At 51.2% G+C, this 17,882-nt stretch overlaps 8 protein-coding genes across 8 annotated transcripts; 3 read left to right on the top strand and 5 right to left on the bottom strand.

Annotated features, from left to right (window-relative positions):
• Positions 1 to 63: 63 nt before the first annotated feature.
• Positions 64 to 1,148, bottom strand: SCP_0400970 (hypothetical protein; the record flags this gene model as incomplete). The annotated part of the gene is made up of 2 exons (XM_027756838.1): positions 64 to 883; positions 952 to 1,148. The coding sequence occupies 2 exons, from the start codon at positions 1,146 to 1,148 to the stop codon at positions 64 to 66; spliced, it is 1,017 nt and encodes a 338-aa protein (XP_027612639.1).
• A 1,226-nt stretch (positions 1,149 to 2,374) lies between these two features.
• SCP_0400980 (hypothetical protein) lies at positions 2,375 to 2,827 on the bottom strand (the record flags this gene model as incomplete). The annotated part of the gene is made up of 1 exon (XM_027756839.1): positions 2,375 to 2,827. One exon carries the CDS (start codon positions 2,825 to 2,827, stop codon positions 2,375 to 2,377), a length of 453 nt encoding a protein of 150 aa, XP_027612640.1.
• Positions 2,828 to 3,504: 677 nt separating this feature from the next.
• SCP_0400990 (Uncharacterized oxidoreductase) lies at positions 3,505 to 4,518 on the bottom strand (the record flags this gene model as incomplete). Its single annotated transcript, XM_027756840.1, has 4 exons — positions 3,505 to 3,825; positions 3,878 to 3,936; positions 3,991 to 4,443; positions 4,494 to 4,518. The coding sequence occupies 4 exons, from the start codon at positions 4,516 to 4,518 to the stop codon at positions 3,505 to 3,507; spliced, it is 858 nt and encodes a 285-aa protein (XP_027612641.1).
• Positions 4,519 to 5,301: 783 nt separating this feature from the next.
• On the top strand, positions 5,302 to 5,734 carry SCP_0401000 (DASH complex subunit DAD2; the record flags this gene model as incomplete). Its single annotated transcript, XM_027756841.1, has 3 exons — positions 5,302 to 5,427; positions 5,484 to 5,582; positions 5,639 to 5,734. 3 exons carry the CDS (start codon positions 5,302 to 5,304, stop codon positions 5,732 to 5,734), a joined length of 321 nt encoding a protein of 106 aa, XP_027612642.1.
• An 88-nt stretch (positions 5,735 to 5,822) lies between these two features.
• On the bottom strand, positions 5,823 to 7,311 carry SCP_0401010 (Actin-related protein 2/3 complex subunit 1; the record flags this gene model as incomplete). The annotated part of the gene is made up of 6 exons (XM_027756842.1): positions 5,823 to 6,361; positions 6,415 to 6,542; positions 6,593 to 6,775; positions 6,828 to 7,048; positions 7,102 to 7,187; positions 7,239 to 7,311. 6 exons carry the CDS (start codon positions 7,309 to 7,311, stop codon positions 5,823 to 5,825), a joined length of 1,230 nt encoding a protein of 409 aa, XP_027612643.1.
• Positions 7,312 to 10,458: 3,147 nt separating this feature from the next.
• On the top strand, positions 10,459 to 11,735 carry SCP_0401020 (hypothetical protein; the record flags this gene model as incomplete). Its single annotated transcript, XM_027756843.1, has 3 exons — positions 10,459 to 10,744; positions 10,804 to 10,952; positions 11,004 to 11,735. The coding sequence occupies 3 exons, from the start codon at positions 10,459 to 10,461 to the stop codon at positions 11,733 to 11,735; spliced, it is 1,167 nt and encodes a 388-aa protein (XP_027612644.1).
• Positions 11,736 to 12,617: 882 nt separating this feature from the next.
• On the top strand, positions 12,618 to 13,011 carry SCP_0401030 (hypothetical protein; the record flags this gene model as incomplete). Its single annotated transcript, XM_027756844.1, has 4 exons — positions 12,618 to 12,683; positions 12,749 to 12,766; positions 12,818 to 12,849; positions 12,903 to 13,011. 4 exons carry the CDS (start codon positions 12,618 to 12,620, stop codon positions 13,009 to 13,011), a joined length of 225 nt encoding a protein of 74 aa, XP_027612645.1.
• Positions 13,012 to 14,631: 1,620 nt separating this feature from the next.
• On the bottom strand, positions 14,632 to 17,260 carry SCP_0401040 (hypothetical protein; the record flags this gene model as incomplete). The annotated part of the gene is made up of 2 exons (XM_027756845.1): positions 14,632 to 14,673; positions 17,066 to 17,260. The coding sequence occupies 2 exons, from the start codon at positions 17,258 to 17,260 to the stop codon at positions 14,632 to 14,634; spliced, it is 237 nt and encodes a 78-aa protein (XP_027612646.1).
• Positions 17,261 to 17,882: the final 622 nt, after the last annotated feature.

Here is a 17,882-nt window from a genome sequence, read left to right on the forward strand (position 1 = left end):
GTACTAGAGTATCGTTGTCTGGGTCAGATCATTAATGTCCAAGTTCGTCTCCAGGCGACTCGCCTATAAGGGCTCTACTCCCCTCCACGTCCAACGGAAGGATCCCTTCTTGCCCGTGGCAGGATCCCGTGCATGGTCATCCAGCATGAAACCGCACCGCCTATACAATCCCTCAACCGAAGGGTCCGCAGCATTTAGACAGACTTCTGCTTTATGTCCATCAGGAGGTCCTTCCGACGGAGCACCTGCGAACCCCAGAGGCTGCACGCCAAGATAGTAGCGCGTAACAACAGTGACAAGTGCTTCTGCAATACCTCTGCGGCGGCATTGTGGTAGCACGAACACGCAGCGGATGGCAATAGTATGAGGCGTGGACCGCCCCACCATTACATATCCCGCAATTCCTCCGTCAATGCGTGATATCCAGATCTTTTGGGCTTCAACAGCCTCACCCATGGCCGCTCGTGCCGTCTCTGCGGTGGCGCGATGGGGACCATGAGAGGAGAACTGCATGTTGAGTGGAATAAGATCTTCAACGTCATCAGGACCTGCTAGCGAAATATGGTAATCGGCTAGGGTCGAGCAATGTGGTGGCAAGGTAGATCGAGTCGCATGGCATCCACGCGAATTGAAGTATGGAGGTAAAGCCTTCAGATAGACGCCTCTGGAAGCCATTAGCGTCACCCAAGACACGATGAAGGCGTTGACTGCGCCTTTGGGACCAATTACTTTGTCCACAAGGGTTGGATCAATGATGGTGGGAAGGTACGATGCAAGAAGCTTCGCGGCGGCAGATATATGTAAGGCATCTTGCGAAGGGTCAATGCTGCTCGGTGTTGCCATCATCCACGAAAAGTCTTTTGCATTCTTAGTGAGAGTGAGTCTGAGGGCACCGAAAGCAACACAATAAGGACAGCGGTTTGTAGACACCTCACAACCCAGATCACTCACATTAAATCATCTCCTCGGTAGACACTGAGTAAGATTCTTGTCTTCGGACCCCAGTGCGCCTGTGAGAATTGTAGATTATCATCCATATTATCAAGAAACGATCCGAGTGTGAAATTGAGAGAACTGTCATCATATTGTTTCATGGCCTCCAGGAAATCTGCGGGGCTATCGAACTGGACGAGACGGAGAGCGGACATTTTCCCAAAACACACAGAACAGCAGCCGCATGGCACCTTCCTCAGTGATGCTTTTATTGCAGATGCATTGATATTGAATCAAATCCGGATCCAGGTCCATATGCTGCTGCATGATCGGTGATAATGACCTATGCTTATCGGTGCAATGATGAAATCGTGAGTGTCGTCACCACTTCACATGACGTTCGGCGTCCAACCAAGTGCTGTCGCAGGTAGAACACGTCCAACGCATATATCAGTGAAGTCTTGACGCCCAGTCGTATCTCCAAATGATGAGCACAATGTCTGCAATGACACCAGTCGCACGCTCAATTTTGTGATTGCGCGTTGCGCAAAGAGTTCTCGGGATTACGTCGAAGAAAGAGTGTTGTGTTGGACAATTGGGTTTCAAGCGTGTTCAAACACGTCCGTAGCGCGGGGGCCGGATAATGATAGACTTCAACTGAAGTGACACCTCCCGGTCACCGTTTCCTCGAAGATAGGTAAGGATCGAGGAACACGGTCCGGCGTTGCGCGTTGACACACCAGGAGCATAATTTCAACCTATGAGCGGGCAAATGAGCGAGAGAAGTCTGGGCATGAGTAAGATATGCATATATGCCAAACCATTGTGCCTGAAACTGTGCACCCTCCAGTCACTCTTCCGGTATCTCATGCATGGCGGGAATGTCACCCGCGTCATCACCATCGTGACGTCGAGTAACGGATCTGAGCACAATGACTAGAGACTGAGGATTTAACACTCTTGTTGACGAGTCATAATCAGAGCGAAGCTACAGCCAGGATGACACATGCAAGGTTATGACCGGAGACAATACGATGTCAGGGCGAAGCTGTGTTCCGCAGTATCCGTGAGTAATAACGAGCAACACCGGAAAAAGTATCACGATGCCAGTGATAACGGGATAGTCTGCTTCAAGAGTAATGAGCCGAGAGAAAAATGAAGGCAGGGGGAAGGAAATACAACTTGTGAGCCAACGGCGCTTATACTGACTCGACCCGTTCCACTCTTTTAAACGTCGCTCTATGGTACGCTCTCAAACCAGTCGCTGGAACCCTTGCATCGTCGCCCACCATGAAACCGCAACGCTTGTACAGCCGTTCCACCGCGGGGTCCGCAACGTTCAAACAGACCTGCTCCTTGAGCCCGCCCTCCGGTCCCGTCGCCAGAGTTCCCTTCAACGTTGGCGATGGTTGTGCGCAGAGGTAGTAACGCGAGACAGCAGTCACCATAGCCTCGGTGATGCCTCTGCGGCGGTACTCCGGAAGTACGTAGACATTGTGAATAGCAATGGTGCGCGGTGTTGGTCGTCCAAGTAGAACCGTATACGCAGTAGGCGTTCCGTCAATACGACAAATCCAGACTTTCCCGTCTGATACCTGCCCATGGCAATGCGTGCACTCTCTGCAGTCGAGCGATGGGGCACATGCACCGAGAATTGGACAGCGAATGGTATAAGGCTCTCGACGTCATCTTGACCCGCCGCGAGCGATATATCGTAGTCGGTGATGTTGGGAGGTGGCGGCGAAATTGTAGAACGTGTGGCGCAGCATGCGCGGACATTGAAGAATGGTGGCAGAACTTTCCTGGGTATGCCTTTCGACGCCATGACGACTGTCCAAGCCAAGATGAATGCGTTCACTGCGTCTTCGCGCCCATTCATCTTGTCTACGAGCATGGGATCAACGGTGGTGGACAGATGCGACGCGAGGAGACCCGCAGCGGCAGATATACCAGACGCGTCGCTCGAGGGGTCCACTGTACGCGGGACTGCAATTAGCCATGGACGGTCTTGAGAAATTTTGATGAAAACCAATCTGTATAGTACCAATGAGTAAGCGGGAACAGATCCAAAAGCATGCCAGGTCATTCACAGGACATCATTTCCGCTATATACCGCCAGTAATATCCTCGTGTCTGGGACCGGCTGGGTTGGTGACTGTGTTTGGGATTCGTCTATGTTTTCTAGAAGCGGGCAAAATTGAACGCGCTGTCATCGTATGGCTTCTCTGCTTCCAAATAGTCGCCTGCATTGTCAAAATGAACAAGACCGAGAGCACCCATCTTGCAATGACTGAGTGTGCGCTTCCTACATCGATGCCGCTACATTGCCCTTCGTCCGAGTCACCTCGAGTCATGATCCAGCCTTATTATTACCGTGATGACATTCCTGTGAGAGAGACCGTGATCTAACATACATCTAGTCTCCTGTGAGTCGGAGCGCTATGGAGCTTTATGAGCATACGCACTTCCTCACGAATGTCAAAGAGAAAATGTTTGGCGAGAAGCGCCTTCACGGACAGACATGATCAACATGGCTAGCGGGTACTGACACCCCGCCCTCGGGAGTATGTCCTACTCAGCATCAAGCCCCTCCGACCAAGACTCATACTTGTCTATTGTCTCAGTGAGACCGTTCACTGAGTCCCTCGCCATAGCTATGCAATCGTTGCCCAGTGGGAATTGGAGCGGCGGCTCGGGGATCCCTGCCACCCTATAGATCACTCCAGCCGCTTTAGTCGGATCCCCGGGCAGCTTAAAGTTCGGCTGCGTCAGGAATCCACGCGTGAGCGCCGGTACTCCGCCTGGCTTGGTATACGCAGGATGCGCAGGAAGGCGTATCATGCTACGCTGAGCGCCGTCGGTATTAAAACCGCCAGGTTCAATGATCGTGACCTTGGGCGGGGGCGATCAGCAATGACTAAATACGACATTGCAGAGACTGTACCTTGATGTTCCACTCTGGATCGAGTTCTGCTGCGAGCGACTTGGTAAAACCCTCGATAGCTGCAGATTTCCGACCATCAGTGTACATTTACTCCTCCCGTGAGTACCACTCACCTGTCTTAGCTGCCACATAGTATGACAGCACCGGTGCACCTCTGAAAACAGCGATAGAACCATTCTGCAGTATTCTACCCCCAGGAGGACTATTCACTTCGCGGAAGACACGTACGGCCTCCCTGCTGACATTCGCAGCACCCCAGAAATCGACGTCAAACTGGGCCCGGACAACTTCTTCCCGCGCCCCCTCAGCCTCGCTCAGGACACCGTAAGCAGCATTGTTGAATACGACATCGACTCGCCCGAATGCCTCCACGGCCTTTGCAAACGCGACAGTGATTTCCGGCTTGTTGGAAACGTCAAGTTGAACGACGAGCAACTTGCTCGCAGGGTATACGGCCGAGAGGGATGAGAGCGCGTATGGGTTCCTGAGAGTGGCGACAGCAATGTCGCCACTCTTGAGGACGTACTCTACTACAGCGCGCCCGAAACCGGACGAAGAGCCAGTGACTGAATATTCCTCGGTGAGTTACATATATGTGTGATGAAAGCACACTCACTGAACCAAACTTTAGGCGATGACATCTACAGGACTTTTGACAGACGGATATCTGTGCCAGTGACCAGATCTTGAGCAAGGATACTCAGCAGATGCTTCTCTCTGCAACATGACGGCCATCTTTATACTGCGCTGGCCATTTCCAAGCGAGGTCACCGCTGCTCTCGTATTGTGCGAGCTGCGGACATGGTGGGTTGAGTACCTGGCTTATACAAGCTGTAACGTGAGGGTATATCCGGTAAACCGGGCTTTGAACGCGTATTTGTCAGGCTCGTCGTACGCTCCGCTTGGAACGTCGGTGACTGCGATCAAGACATTGCTGTTTCTGTCTCGGTGACTGTCATAGCAATCTGCGATGCCGTTCGCTCTCAGCATGAACGCGGTCAATCCCCGGGTTGCTTACCGTCTGCTCCAATTCAATGCGACGTTCAACAACGAATCGAAGATCAGCTGCGCGAGCTAAGAAGGTGCTAAGATCCCGGGCGTCTGAGTTGGCCATCAGGTCGTATCATGCTCATCAGCGAACTGACAGTCAAAGGGCCTTCACTGGCAGTACAGGAGGGAGCAGGAGTTGTCGCTAGGCTGGTGGTTGTCGAGAGTGAAAGGAACGCGTCGCGGCGCCGGCCATGAGCGCAACCTTTTCTGTTTTGACCGGAGTCGCCCGCTCAACGCTCAGCGCTCAGGCCCATAGCTCCATCGGCTGATAGAATTCGGAGGTTACATAGTCTCCTAAAGGCAGGTTGTAGATACTCAGGATATCTGTATCTGACAAGGTTACAGGTCTTTGTGGCGCATCAGTCCAAACCATCATGAGCACTGCGACGCCCAGCATCGAGCTCTTTGGAACCAACCCATACGAAGGACACCCGAACCTTTCGGAAACCGAGGCCGAGGTCCTATGGCAGTACGCGAAGCTCTCGCAGAACATTAAAGAGGTCGGCTGTCGTGCATTTCTGTCTCATCTTGCACTGACTGCAGGTTGCTGCAGTAGCTCATAGCAGAAACGCGCAGATTGAGTGAAGCTCCTGACGAAACGCTGCTGAAGCGATTACGGGCATTGGAGGTAAAGATGGGGCTGGTATTGACTTTGGTGCGTATAACAGTGCTCGAATGCAGGCGTTCGTTCAAGAAAATGTTCTGTTCCAGTTCAAGGCATCTGTTTGGGCTGTGATCAACGAGCAGCCCGTCGGGGACGACTCAGGAGCGTACACAGATACCACCGCAGACCACAGCAGCTTGTGATCAGGTAATGCAGAAGTTTACTGCCTTGCTAGGCTTGTATTACACTCGATAGGCTTACTATTGTACACGACGCGATGTATCTATACCTCTACTTCAACTGCAATGCGCCCAGGCGACCAGTAATTCCACCCGCCCCAATAGGCAAAACCGCATTCACGTCCCATACGACTAGCTTTCCGTCAACACCAGAGGTGCTCACCTTAGTAACGTTTCCCGGGATACCGTCGTACGGGCGCACGCTGGTAATCGTATTTTGGTGCACGGTGAACAGCTCCGACTCCGTAGATGAGGACGCGGTCGGAGACCCAGGAACGTTCGAGATACCGCGCGTGTCGGCGTTTCGGAAGGTGTTGAAGGCCGCACTATTAAGGCGCCCGACAGGGGACGCGCCGCCGAAGCCAGATCGTCCGCCACCCGACGATTTACTGGCGTTCGGATCGTCAAGAGTACCGGCCAGCTCCCATCCACCATTGCTGCCGGAGAACACCAGCGGCTGGCAGTCGTGCCCGGCAGCGACAAGTGAGTTCTCAGTCGTCCAGGCCAGCGTGACCAGTGGCAAGCCGGTCAACTTGATGGTATAGATTGCTGGTCCCCCGGGATAGACGATACTGACAGAGCTATCGTGACCTACCAAAATATGCATCACAATCACGGTCTGCCATTGGGGCACATACACTTACTAGTAAAGGCAAGAACATCTCCGGAGGAGGAGAATGCAACATCGTGAACCCAACCGCCTGTTGGGCTGGTGTACTCTCCGCAGATAGTGTTGAATGGCAGTTTGTCTCCCCAGACGGTGGGCGCAGGTCTGCGAAGATTGTCACTCTAACATCCTTCTTTTGGACACAAGATACCAGCCTTTTATCCACATCCTTTATGTAGGCTGAGAGGACGCGTGCCTTCATGTCCGCACTCCCAGCAGCGAGGAGAACATTGTTGGGATGCCAATCCACGGAGAGGACAGTAGACCTGATGGGCTTCTTGAGCAGTCTCGACACCCACCAGTCGCCCTCAGGGTCAAACGAACAAATGGCAATCGCACTGGGACACGTCATTAATTGTTGAGAAACATATATTCAACTACTCAACATACCGAGCACCGCTTGCAACGGCGAACTTGTCCTCGTTCGGGCTCCATCTGACATAGGTCGCAGCTCTGTTAATTCGGAGCAGCACCAACGTCGGCTTCCAGATCATCTTGCCCGTCTGTGGATCCGGACTCTGCTGCCAGACGTATGCATTCCGGTCTTGCGCAGAAGTGACGATACGATTTGACCTCGGGGCCCAGTCGATGCCGGTGATGAGTTTGTCGTGCTGCATTACCAGTAATCAGGACACACTCAGTGCAGTGCACGCACTTAGCGCACCTCTGAAAGTGTCTCGGTGGGCTTCCAATCCTGCCTCTCGCGGGAGAATATCTGCACATCATTGGAGTTCAAACTCACAGCGACCTCTACCAGATCTTGTCAGTTTTACGAAGTGGGTCCAGACATGTTGTTCTCACGGGATCGGTCTGCGTTGAACGAGTGCGAGGTAATTGCGGTTTGCCCAAGTGAATACACTTCAGGAGGAGCCATGGCCTATTATTTGTAATGCAGAGGACTCTAGCAGTCTACAACTGCACTTGGGATGCAACGTGGATATGCTGTCGTTAACGGCTGTAGCGACCAAGCAGCGACTGCGAGTAGCGCAGGTAATTCAGTTCGGATCGGTTCGCTTCGTGTCACAGCCCCATCCGTCACGCTTCGTTTCGCATGTTCGGATATAGTACTGTTCGGATTCATTCATGTTCAATTAGCCCATCATACATAGAACACAGTCACGATAGAGGTAGGTTCAACCCAGGATGCGTCGGCTGAGATCTGTGAACTTTGACAGGGAGAGAAGAATGTATTTCTCTTTCCGGCTGTGGCACCTTTACAACACGTGGACAGTGCAGACCAAGAGCAGTCCCCAAGTGCGTATGACAATACCTCTGCTTGTATGGCTCACCGGTGCATTTCGAAAGTAGAGTTAGCTCCCTGTAAGTTAGATGACCCCAAGCCAAATTTTTACACCTCGAATCATGGCCATGGTTGGGGCTGCAATCCACGGCCGGGTCATTTGCGGTGCCTCCTGGCCCTGCCAGGCGCTGAATGTAACTCGGGAACCAATCTCATGACTCGCCTATTCCATGCATGAAGACCTTTGCGGATGGGATGCTACCTCGATAAGGGTCTCCACAGTCACTCAAGCTTAACAGCTACTACCTCATGGATGCGTAAGGCCGGGAACGCTCTAGTTAGGTTCTGCCACTTGCATGTTCCTTCGCGCTCCGGAACTCATCAGCTTCTTCTCGGCCACGCTGTAGGAGAGTTCCGAAGCAATCAGCCGTCGATGACGTCGCATTCAATTAAGTTCAGAGGCTAAGCAATCTCGTCTTCAATTCATTATATCGCACGCCACTCGCCCACCGGAACCCCAGGCCAGTATATCCACCACTCATTTGTCCTGTAGCAAAAGCTCGATACCAATGTTGGCGCTCCCGACGCCGCTCACCAACGCCACACATTCCGTATCTGCATGACATATGTTCTCGGAGCGCTGCTATTGCACCACTTGTCTTATTGTCTTGTTCGCAATTCATCCGCTGCGGCTCTGTCCGCCGTTCCGGAGATCTCTTGCCTCATATGTCTTGCACGACTGTTCTCTTCCATACCATCATTTCACACGTGTAGTGTTACATGCAAATTGGTGTGTCTTGTTCTGTGTTTCCGTGCGCCTGCTGATACCATGGGTTCAGGAAACTGTGAGTAGTGGGCATAATCGTCCTCATGTTCCACATCATGTTGCATTATCTGCACGGCTCTGCTCTAGTATGCGCACATCCCCGAGGACCCACCGGCGCCCACAATCGCTTGTGCACTCTTCTGGTATTTTTCATATTAGTAAGCGTTTTGTCGCCCGCGCTGCTGAACGCCTGGACATTTCTGGCGCACAACGTTTTCCGCCTTTACATCACTATCTCCATCTCGCCTTTCAGAATTGCGCTTCTGCGCCTGCCGTTGGCAGGACTCGTACCTAGCAGCGGCGTATCGTTCGGCACACTGCTGGCGCTCTCAGGGTGAAGGTGAGTGCACATGCCCATGGTTGATGATACCATCAGTGATAATGTGCCTCGCCACGGTCTTGTTAACCTGTCATGCTCACTGTTTAAGATTCCATGGTATGTTTTGCGCGGTCTCGTGCGCGCCTGGTCTGCGTCTGAAGGACTGATTTCTCTACAAGATTATCAGACTCCCATCTGTAACACGTTTCCATCACTCTCACCGCCCCTGGCCGCTCTGCCTTGTCCCTTCACAATACTTGTCATCTAAGATACCTATGTCGGCGTTCGCCGACGACATAACCTCGGGAGTAGCCCTCTGGTCGGTATGAACTTGCTATATGTCTCTGGCTCCCGTGATTTGCAGTGCAATTTCATCGAGCTATCTTCGGCTCTGGTGTACTCGGAATACGGATATTCTACGGGTCAGTGGTCCGAGAAGACAAGATGTTCGCCCTCCAAGATAGGTTGCTGGGAGTCGCCATCTCCATCGTGTTCCACCCACTGCCATCTCTGTCCTATAGCTGGACCCATGTCTATCTCTGGGGCGCTGGCCCGTTACCTATCAAACAGACTGCGATTACGCTATGTCACTGTGTGTGATCCGTCCATGGGCTCGCGCTTATAGGTTCCAGCGCTCCATGGACGCCTCATGAAGCATCTCTCTCTCGGTTGGTAGAGACTTCCAAAGTCCGTGAGACACTTTTGAGGCAATGAAATAAGTTCGTGAGCGTTTCGAGACGATTCATTGCCTCGAAAACGTCTCACGGACATATTCCATCTCGTCTGCATATAGAAAGAGAGACTATAGGGGGCCAGTACTTCCTGTCATCAGTGCTTCATCGTGGAATGCAAAGAACCGGAGGTTCGGCTGTTCATTTTAAGGACCACCTGCAACATGACAGCGAGCGGTGCGAGGTCCATGCCATCGCAGTAAGTGCGTTCCAGGTCTTGCAAGCGAGTCACGATCCATCTGTGGACCGCTGTAGACTCGTGTTTCTAGCGCGCTGGCTGTTACGTCCCGCCGAATTGTGACTGATTAAGGCAGTCAAAGACAAGGCACAAATATGATGGATGGTAACATGAGTGAGAGGTGGAAATTTCATGTTCTCTGACGGAAAGAGCGATCTACGAAGAATCATGCCAAGGCCACGAGGCTCTCAAACTGGGCAAGGAGAACAATAAGACAGATCGGACACATCGCGGTCGCAGAGGACGCACGCACAGAATTCGATTCCCCCTCTCGACCGCTTACGACCGGGCGGTGTTGTGTTACCGTTTGCAGTTACCGTAGTACCCTCGTCGCCTTGTCGGCCGTCACTGGACTCGGTTACTTTGAGCAATGTCCGAATCCTCCCTCTATCCTCTCCTCTATCTCGCGTGCTGGGAACCACTATATCTTTCGTCTTTCTCTCGCAGCTTCAGTACTCATTCTTTCGCTTTCTCCTCTACGTCATCTGATCAGTTCAGAAATTGTTGATCTTCAATTCTTACCTCTTGCCATATTCTCCGAGCTTCACAATTGTCCTAGGATTCCTGTTAGCCTGCCTCACCCCCGGAACGAGGCTGCTATATTAGTTGCAGGCGTCTGGACGTTCGCATGAACACACCGTTCGAACACAAAAACAACAATTACACTATGTCTCCGGAAGACAATAGTCGCGCGCCGAACCCTAAAAGCCTGCATCAGTTTCCCCTCCATTGCCAGAGCTCCCGGTTTGGCCGTCCTACGCCACAGTCCTCTCTGGTCTCTTCCGTTTATTCTCTTCGCCCGCCCCGCCGGACAATGCACACGTTTACCTTTGTTCCCCGCCCTTTTCCGCCTCCCGCTCTCGCCGACGTTCCCCTTGAGTACATCATTGACCAGCTCCGCCGTCTCGCTCCTCATTATTGGAGCAAACCTGAAACTTCGGATTGTACCATTCGTCAGCATCTCAGTGTTTTTTGTTGCGGATCACTTCTGACTTCCGCCTTCACATTTCAGTTGTTCCACTGGATAGCTCCTGTAGTCGTTCGATCATGACCGACACAGTTCCGGGATCGTCTGTCTTTACATTAGCAGAAACACTATCTCAATCTAATGCGCTCGACATCTCAGAGGTGTCAATCCCCGTTCCTCGCATGGTCATGAAGGTGCGCAATACCTCGTACTATTTCGCGAAAGTTACCGATTCAATTCTGCAGTTACACATGGATTATCTTTCAGCCCATTCCGCGCTGCTGAGAGGCCTACTCAGTGGTGCTTCGCCCTTCGACCTGATTGACAGCGCACCAACCCCTCCGATTGCCTCACACTCTTCCAGACACAGTCCCACTGGTTCCTCTCGATCAAATCGCTCTTCAATGTCCGTACCGCTTGTCCCCTCTCTGCTGCCCTCGCTCCCTACACGGCCCACCATATTCCTACCGGTCCCCGACCCACCGTCCCTACGCCTACTCGTGCATTATATCTATTTCGGTTGCACATCCTTCATCGAGGACGCACTAGACCGTGGGGTTCTCAGTTGGGAAGGCCTTGCCCGCAACGTCGAGTATCTCGGCATGGGCCCTGAGATCAAAGTGTTCCTTGGGCAGTGGTATGGGCGCTGGCGTCACGGTCATACCGCATGCGCTCAGGGTGATGACTACAACAGCAGCGACTCGGACAGTGACAGCGATTCTAGCGCCGAAGGCGATGACGACATGGACTCCACTGCGAGAGATGAGTCTATCGCGACGTCTGTGACCCTCACTGACCACGAAGACATTTACTACGCCGCGAAGGAATACGAAAGGCCCGAGGAGCCACCTCGAGGACGCAGAACTGCAAGGCGCTGCTTGGGACACTCTACGTCCGACCCCGAGTTCACCCGCCTTTCCCGTCTTAGCGATATCGACGCTCGCCGTCCGCCCGTCCCGCGCGGACGCAGCAAGTAATCCTGCGCTCTTGACCTCCGAAGATCTTCCTTTATTTCGACTTCTATTTTGCCTGTCAGGCGAACATTGTGCGCAATCCGTGCTGATTCCGGATGCTATCTTCGCTTTCGTATAATATTATTCTAATTGTTATCTGCAACACACCCAACCACTCGTGGGTACTTTCTCGAGCTTCGCTGTAACCTGCTGGCTGATGCATTCTACCTTAGGACCTTCTCTACTTGCTGTTGTTCCGTTGCTTTCGTCGCATTTGAACACTGCTAGCCGACCCGAACAGGACAGCGACGCTCCTTTCCCTTGGGCAGTAGCCCGATTCCCTCCTTCTCATCCCCCCGTTCAACCGTACATCATCCTTTAAATCGAACAGGGCGTCGTTGCAGTCATATGCTGCAACTGGATCCTGGCAATACGTCACGTGTACTACGTTACGTGTACCTCTAGTAAGTAGCAATTGTTTTTGTGGGAGCGTGGTATGACTAGCAGAGAAAGAAGCTTATCCTCACAGTACTCGCTGGTAGCTACTAATGGCGCCGTCGGTACTGTGCATGTACTACCATACGTGGGAAGCATTATCACTTCTGTGTGCCTATAGAAGCATCATTGACAATAGAACAAATACAGAAGGTCAGTGACCGTAAAATGTGCGCAGTCTCGCATCACCAGCACCTGAGTGCACTCGGCGGGAAATATTTCAAGGACCCATTTAACGCAGATGATAAGAAAGGAAAGCGTGTTACGAAATTGGTCACTGCCACAGTGTGCAATATGGCCGGGCGTCGTTACCGTTGCAACGAAGCCACGAGAAAAAGGCGTAGGAGCTCCGCGACGATCATCCGCTAGACCTCTCTTATTGTCCATCTGGGAGTGCCGTCGTGTCTGGCAATGCGCAAAGGCCTTGCATCAGAAGAAAACTCCAAGCGATCCTCTATTTCCTCAACGAGACTGTCGGTAATTATACCCACTTGTCGCGCGTGGGGCATTGCGCTCAAGTTGACATCCCTGTGTGTCTCTAGATCTTCCCGCGTCCCCTGGTGAGCGGAGCGATCTTTTCACTGGCATCTAATAGTTACAGCGAACAAAAGGTTCGGGCCGCAGCAGCTACCTATGGCGAGAGGCTAGACACATCATCAGCTTGCGAGCGCGATATTGACAATCAGTCTTGGACAGACTAGCCTACGCACAGAACACATGGTGTAGCCTTGCGTCGAAGTTGTTATCGATGGGAAAAGGCACATTGCTGTGCAGATATCCCTTCATAAGTCTTGCGTCATGGTGATGGTGACTTGTGGTCGATACAAGAAATCCAAACCTTGGGTGAGGACCAATCCACCGGGCGGTCACAGTTGTTAAAGCATTGGTGGACATGTGACCCCCGTCGAATTTTGGGAAGTACGGAGCCTAAGCAGGTCATATTAACAATGCAAAAGGGTGACGCCTGACAAAAGACGTACCTCCCCTGCCTCTCGGAGATCGGAGGGTAGTTCACTCTGCTGCGAAGCCGTGGGTGTCTGCGAATCTCGAAACCCCTCCTGTTACCGCTGTTTTCACGAACGAGGAAGGCGCCAGAACGTTCAAGAGGATTCTTCTTCAGCATCCTTGTGACAAGGTCCTTAATGTGTGTGCTAGTAACTGGATTTTCTAGCCAACATAATTCTCCTGTGTTGATTTTTTGCCCTGAGATTGATCCTACTCATCCCATCCCACAGTTTGCAATAAGAAGCTGAGCGTGGTGTTAGGTCGCAGCCACCAACAGCCGTATCAGTGCCTTCGTTAATATCTTCTAAACCGTCACTCTCCCCGCCAATCAAATGATCTTTCTTGGACTAATCGGATGTGGGTTGAATTTTTCGACAGGCTCAGGCACTCTGTATGGCCATGTGCCAACGTGAGCTCCAAAGATATCAGCATGGTCAGTATCATGGAGGGCACTACCAGGTTCAGCCAAGCTTAGTCGCCGTCTGCACCGACTAGCAGGTTTTCTAGATTGATATGGCCGTCATGCGAATGCAGGAATTCCTCTGCGATTGTGATGTTCGCAAAACGAACCTGCCCATCCGAGTCGGTGAGACGCGTCTCTTCGTCTATCACATTTTGCAGCGAGCCACATAGTACTAGTTCAAGCAAATAGAGATTGTGTTCGTCCGCAGACGAGGATTCCAGGGCAATTCTGTGCGAAACTGCCTCTCAGGATTTTGGCCGGTGTCCCTTGGAGATGCATCGTGATCATTCTTCAGTGAGACAGAACAGGAAGAAGTGACCTGGCGTAAGACATACTCTGCTGTTACTCAGCTGTGCCATTTTCTTGCATCTCATGTTTATGGCACAGTAAGTGGCAGGACGTTCCAATGGGTGAGGTAACCTAATATATTTGGCGAGTCTAACCAAAAGCATTGTCCCATTAACTCCACAACCTGAGGAAATAAGCCAAAACAGTGCACTGGCACGCCAATGAACCTAGTGCTCGTATGTATTCCAACTCTTTGGACATGGACCGCACCCTTTGGACGGGCGTACGGAGTCGATCTCGGTTTGCGATATGCACCGCAGCCTGGTTCACGAGCCCGGTAGCTTTCAAACACATTTTGTAGTGGGTTCTAACTGTGAATTTGACGTTCTGTCTCTGTAATTTACACAGCTGGAATGTTAGACATTCCTACGGCGACAATCAGATTCTATCTCACGTTGTCGCTCGAGACGTTCTGAGAATACGCAGACAGAGTCCAGCAATGGGTTTGGTTCCTTGCGTGCAGATATGACATCCACTACAGTCGTTCCTGTCTCTACGAGGAGCATCACTGAGGGACAAGAATCACTGGGATCGTTTTAGCACATACACCGTCGCAAACTTGAAATTATTCTTCTTTTGGCGCTACACTCGATCCCTCGGCAAGTCCCCCTAGTGGTGCTCGGGCGGCTCGCCACCACCATTATCCGAGCTCTACGCCATGGTTCCGTAAACAACCCAAGTTGTTCATTAGCCCACACAATACACTGAAGGCTTCTACATACACACGTCTATTATCACACTACAAGAGAATAAATTGAGTCTAACAACTGCCGAACATAATGTCTAATTGTCTGGCAACGCACACCGGTGTGCGGAAAGGTTGTAGTCTACGATGAAAAAGGTCAGGATTCACGAACCAGAAAGACTAGATTCAAGAAGAATTGGCATACCGTCACCCCACTACTCAGGAAAGGTATACGCATTCCCTGATGCTCCGAAGACAGCCTATGTATGAAGTTCATGATGAGCATCTGGCAATGTCTAATAGAGAGACTGGACGCACAAAGTTTAAGATGAAGCTGATGACTTGTGTTCCACCGTCCAGGGCAGCAGCGATGATGTAGCTAACCGCACCGCAAGTTACATGATCTCCAAAACAGAACAACGAGGATCACGCACTTGTACTTGGTGAACCAACGAGGATAGCATGTGCGCACCCACCATTGCGAGAAGATACCCAATGCCATACCGAGGCTAAGGGTATCGTACGCCAAGTCAGTCGCCAAATATATATATATATGAAGGGATACTCACTTGATGGAGGAATTGATCCTCATATAGCAAAAGCACTGAATATGCCATGAGTGACCATCACTCGTACCTCAGGCATCCACGGAACGAACCTACATGATGGCAGATGTTTTTAGTTCTCAAAGCCTGCCTGCGGGCAGATACGGTGCTGCCGATGAGATAAGCTAGATAGAATGGACAGCAACTAAGTTACCGCGAGATAGAATAGAAATGGAGGGACGACGCCGATGGCGAGAGAGAGTGGTACCATATGGTATATCCCGCTCGGCCCAAACATTCGTGGCTTGAGCGCCCCTCATGAGATCGCGTTGGCTGAAGAAGGACGTCACCACCATCCAAAGATCTGGATACACCTGTGGCACACTCACAGTTATGCTGCTGTGCATTCTGGCCAGACCAGAGCCTAGACATGGGGTGAGCTACCTGGCACATCGTAAAAACTACTTGTGTACATACCGAGTACCCGAGATTGAAAGGAGAGCAGTCTGGTTGTACTGCGACCCGTTTGCAGACAGGGCACAGAGTAAATAGAGGTGCCCTTGTACATCATGATGGACCAACAGTGGCTCACGAAAATAGCCTGGCTCATGAATGGGAAGTTCTTCGCCTCCCACACATTGCCGTAGTACATGGATGCCATAAGGATGTACATGAAGCAGATGCCAATGTCTTCATTGATCTGGAGCCAGAGCGAGCTGTACAGGCAGGAGCTGCCGATCAAGTTCCAGCCTAAGCACCACGAAAGTAAGCCCATGTCCTCATTGTTGCTGGCGCCCCCTAAAATGGAATACTTCATTGGTATTGTTGGCCATGCAAAAGATTGAAATTCCAGTGAGCAGAGGGAATATCCCTGGGATAATCGATTGATCAGCTAGTCTGAAACCTCAGAACGGCGACAGAACGCACATTGCAGAATGATTTCCCAGAAGAGCACGACAGGAAAGTCCAAAATAACCGAACGCGCTTGGAAGTCATTTGTCTATCATAGTGGAGTACTTGGAATAGATCGGCAATTGAGAATGGAAAAACGCGATGACAGGGAAGTCCAAAACGTGGTTGTTAAACAGCGTACTGTTAATAGGCCAAAAACACTTCGTGGGCTTAACGAGGGCGTCCTGCAATAGACCAGCATATCCATGGCCCAGTAACTGCGAGCTTATGAGAGTGAAGATCGCGACACCGGGATTCTGCGAGTACAAAGATAATTACTGCATACCATCTTGCTTTTGTAGTATACTGAGTGCTGGAGATCCGTAAGCCTGTGTAATGCACGCATTGCAAAATCTGCATAACTTACAATCCTGAACGGAAATGACCTGAATGGCAACTGCAGAATTGGCAGCAGTTGACGACATGATGACAACAGCAACATGCTCCTTGACTACAAGGTTTCAACAGGAGAACCATCATGCAGGGGAGTAGACATACTGTTGAAAGGACCTGGATTGATGAACCGGAAAATGCCCTCCGACGGAAGAAACATGTGCATGACACTACCAAACCAATACGATAGAACCAGGAGGAGCAGCGTCGAGACAAGAATGGTTTGAGGCTTAAAGTGGTAGATCTGAGCCAGAACTCTGCAACAGCAAGCTACGTCAAAACACGATTCAACGATGCCACAAGAATAACTGACCCTCCAAATGCTTAAAAGCCAAGGCCTAAGAAGACGGTACGGAAGGTCAAGGCCTGAAGCTCAGGATCATCTCTAGTGGATAAAACCTGCGAATCGCGAGATCACGCGTAGTATTCAGCATCTATCTAACACGCAGGCTGTAAGATAGCCTCGTACCTTAACTGCAACATCGCATGCATTTTCGACGCGGTATTCATTGTCGCTAGCTTCGTCATTACCAAGCCAATTCTCAGACTCTTCGACGTTCTTCAGTTTAGCGGTGTCACCGACATGATCGAAAGGTTTCTCAAGGGAACCAGAAGAGTCCTTCTCACTATCATATGGTGGTTGTTGGCCGATGATGTCCGTCATAGTGCAGGGGGTTGGGTCCTTGTAGGGCCCCTACCATACCTGAGAGACGCATTGATATACTTATACTCAACGAGTCATTGGTGAGGCATCGTCAGCTTCTTATCATTGACTCGGCTGAAAGCGAAAAAAATCGACGGTCCGTCGAAAGCATGTGGCTCGCATCCTCGAATATTTTGGTCAAGGTTCGATGAATGGCGCAGACGGCAAGACACCTGAAGGCCAGGCGGGTCGCTGGGCCGACGGATGACCCAATCCGTATATATGTTGCGCCCAAGAACGCACGTCTCTACAGCATGATAAAAGCATTGAAAGTCATTGGCCTGAGCTGCAAGGCGTCAACAAGGAGCACAGGTTAAAGGCACGACAGGATGCTAGTTTGACTGAGGCATACTGGAGTGAAATTCTTGTGGCTCGAATCTTCGAGTCATTCGTATTCACCGTTCCATGTTTTTGCTTTGCAGATTTTGCTTGCAAGATCGTCTGCACTGACGAATCTCAACCAGAGATCCACCTCGACAACTAGATGCAAATGCAGCACAGGGTGATGCTATGGCTCGATAACGACAGTTGCCTGGATGGGAAGAAGAATACAAGTAGTTCTTTATATAATCACGATGATGTG

This window comes from Sparassis crispa (assembly GCF_003851025.1).
Source record: "Sparassis crispa DNA, contig_000003F, whole genome shotgun sequence".
Classification (NCBI taxonomy): Eukaryota; Fungi; Basidiomycota; class Agaricomycetes; order Polyporales; family Sparassidaceae; genus Sparassis; species Sparassis crispa.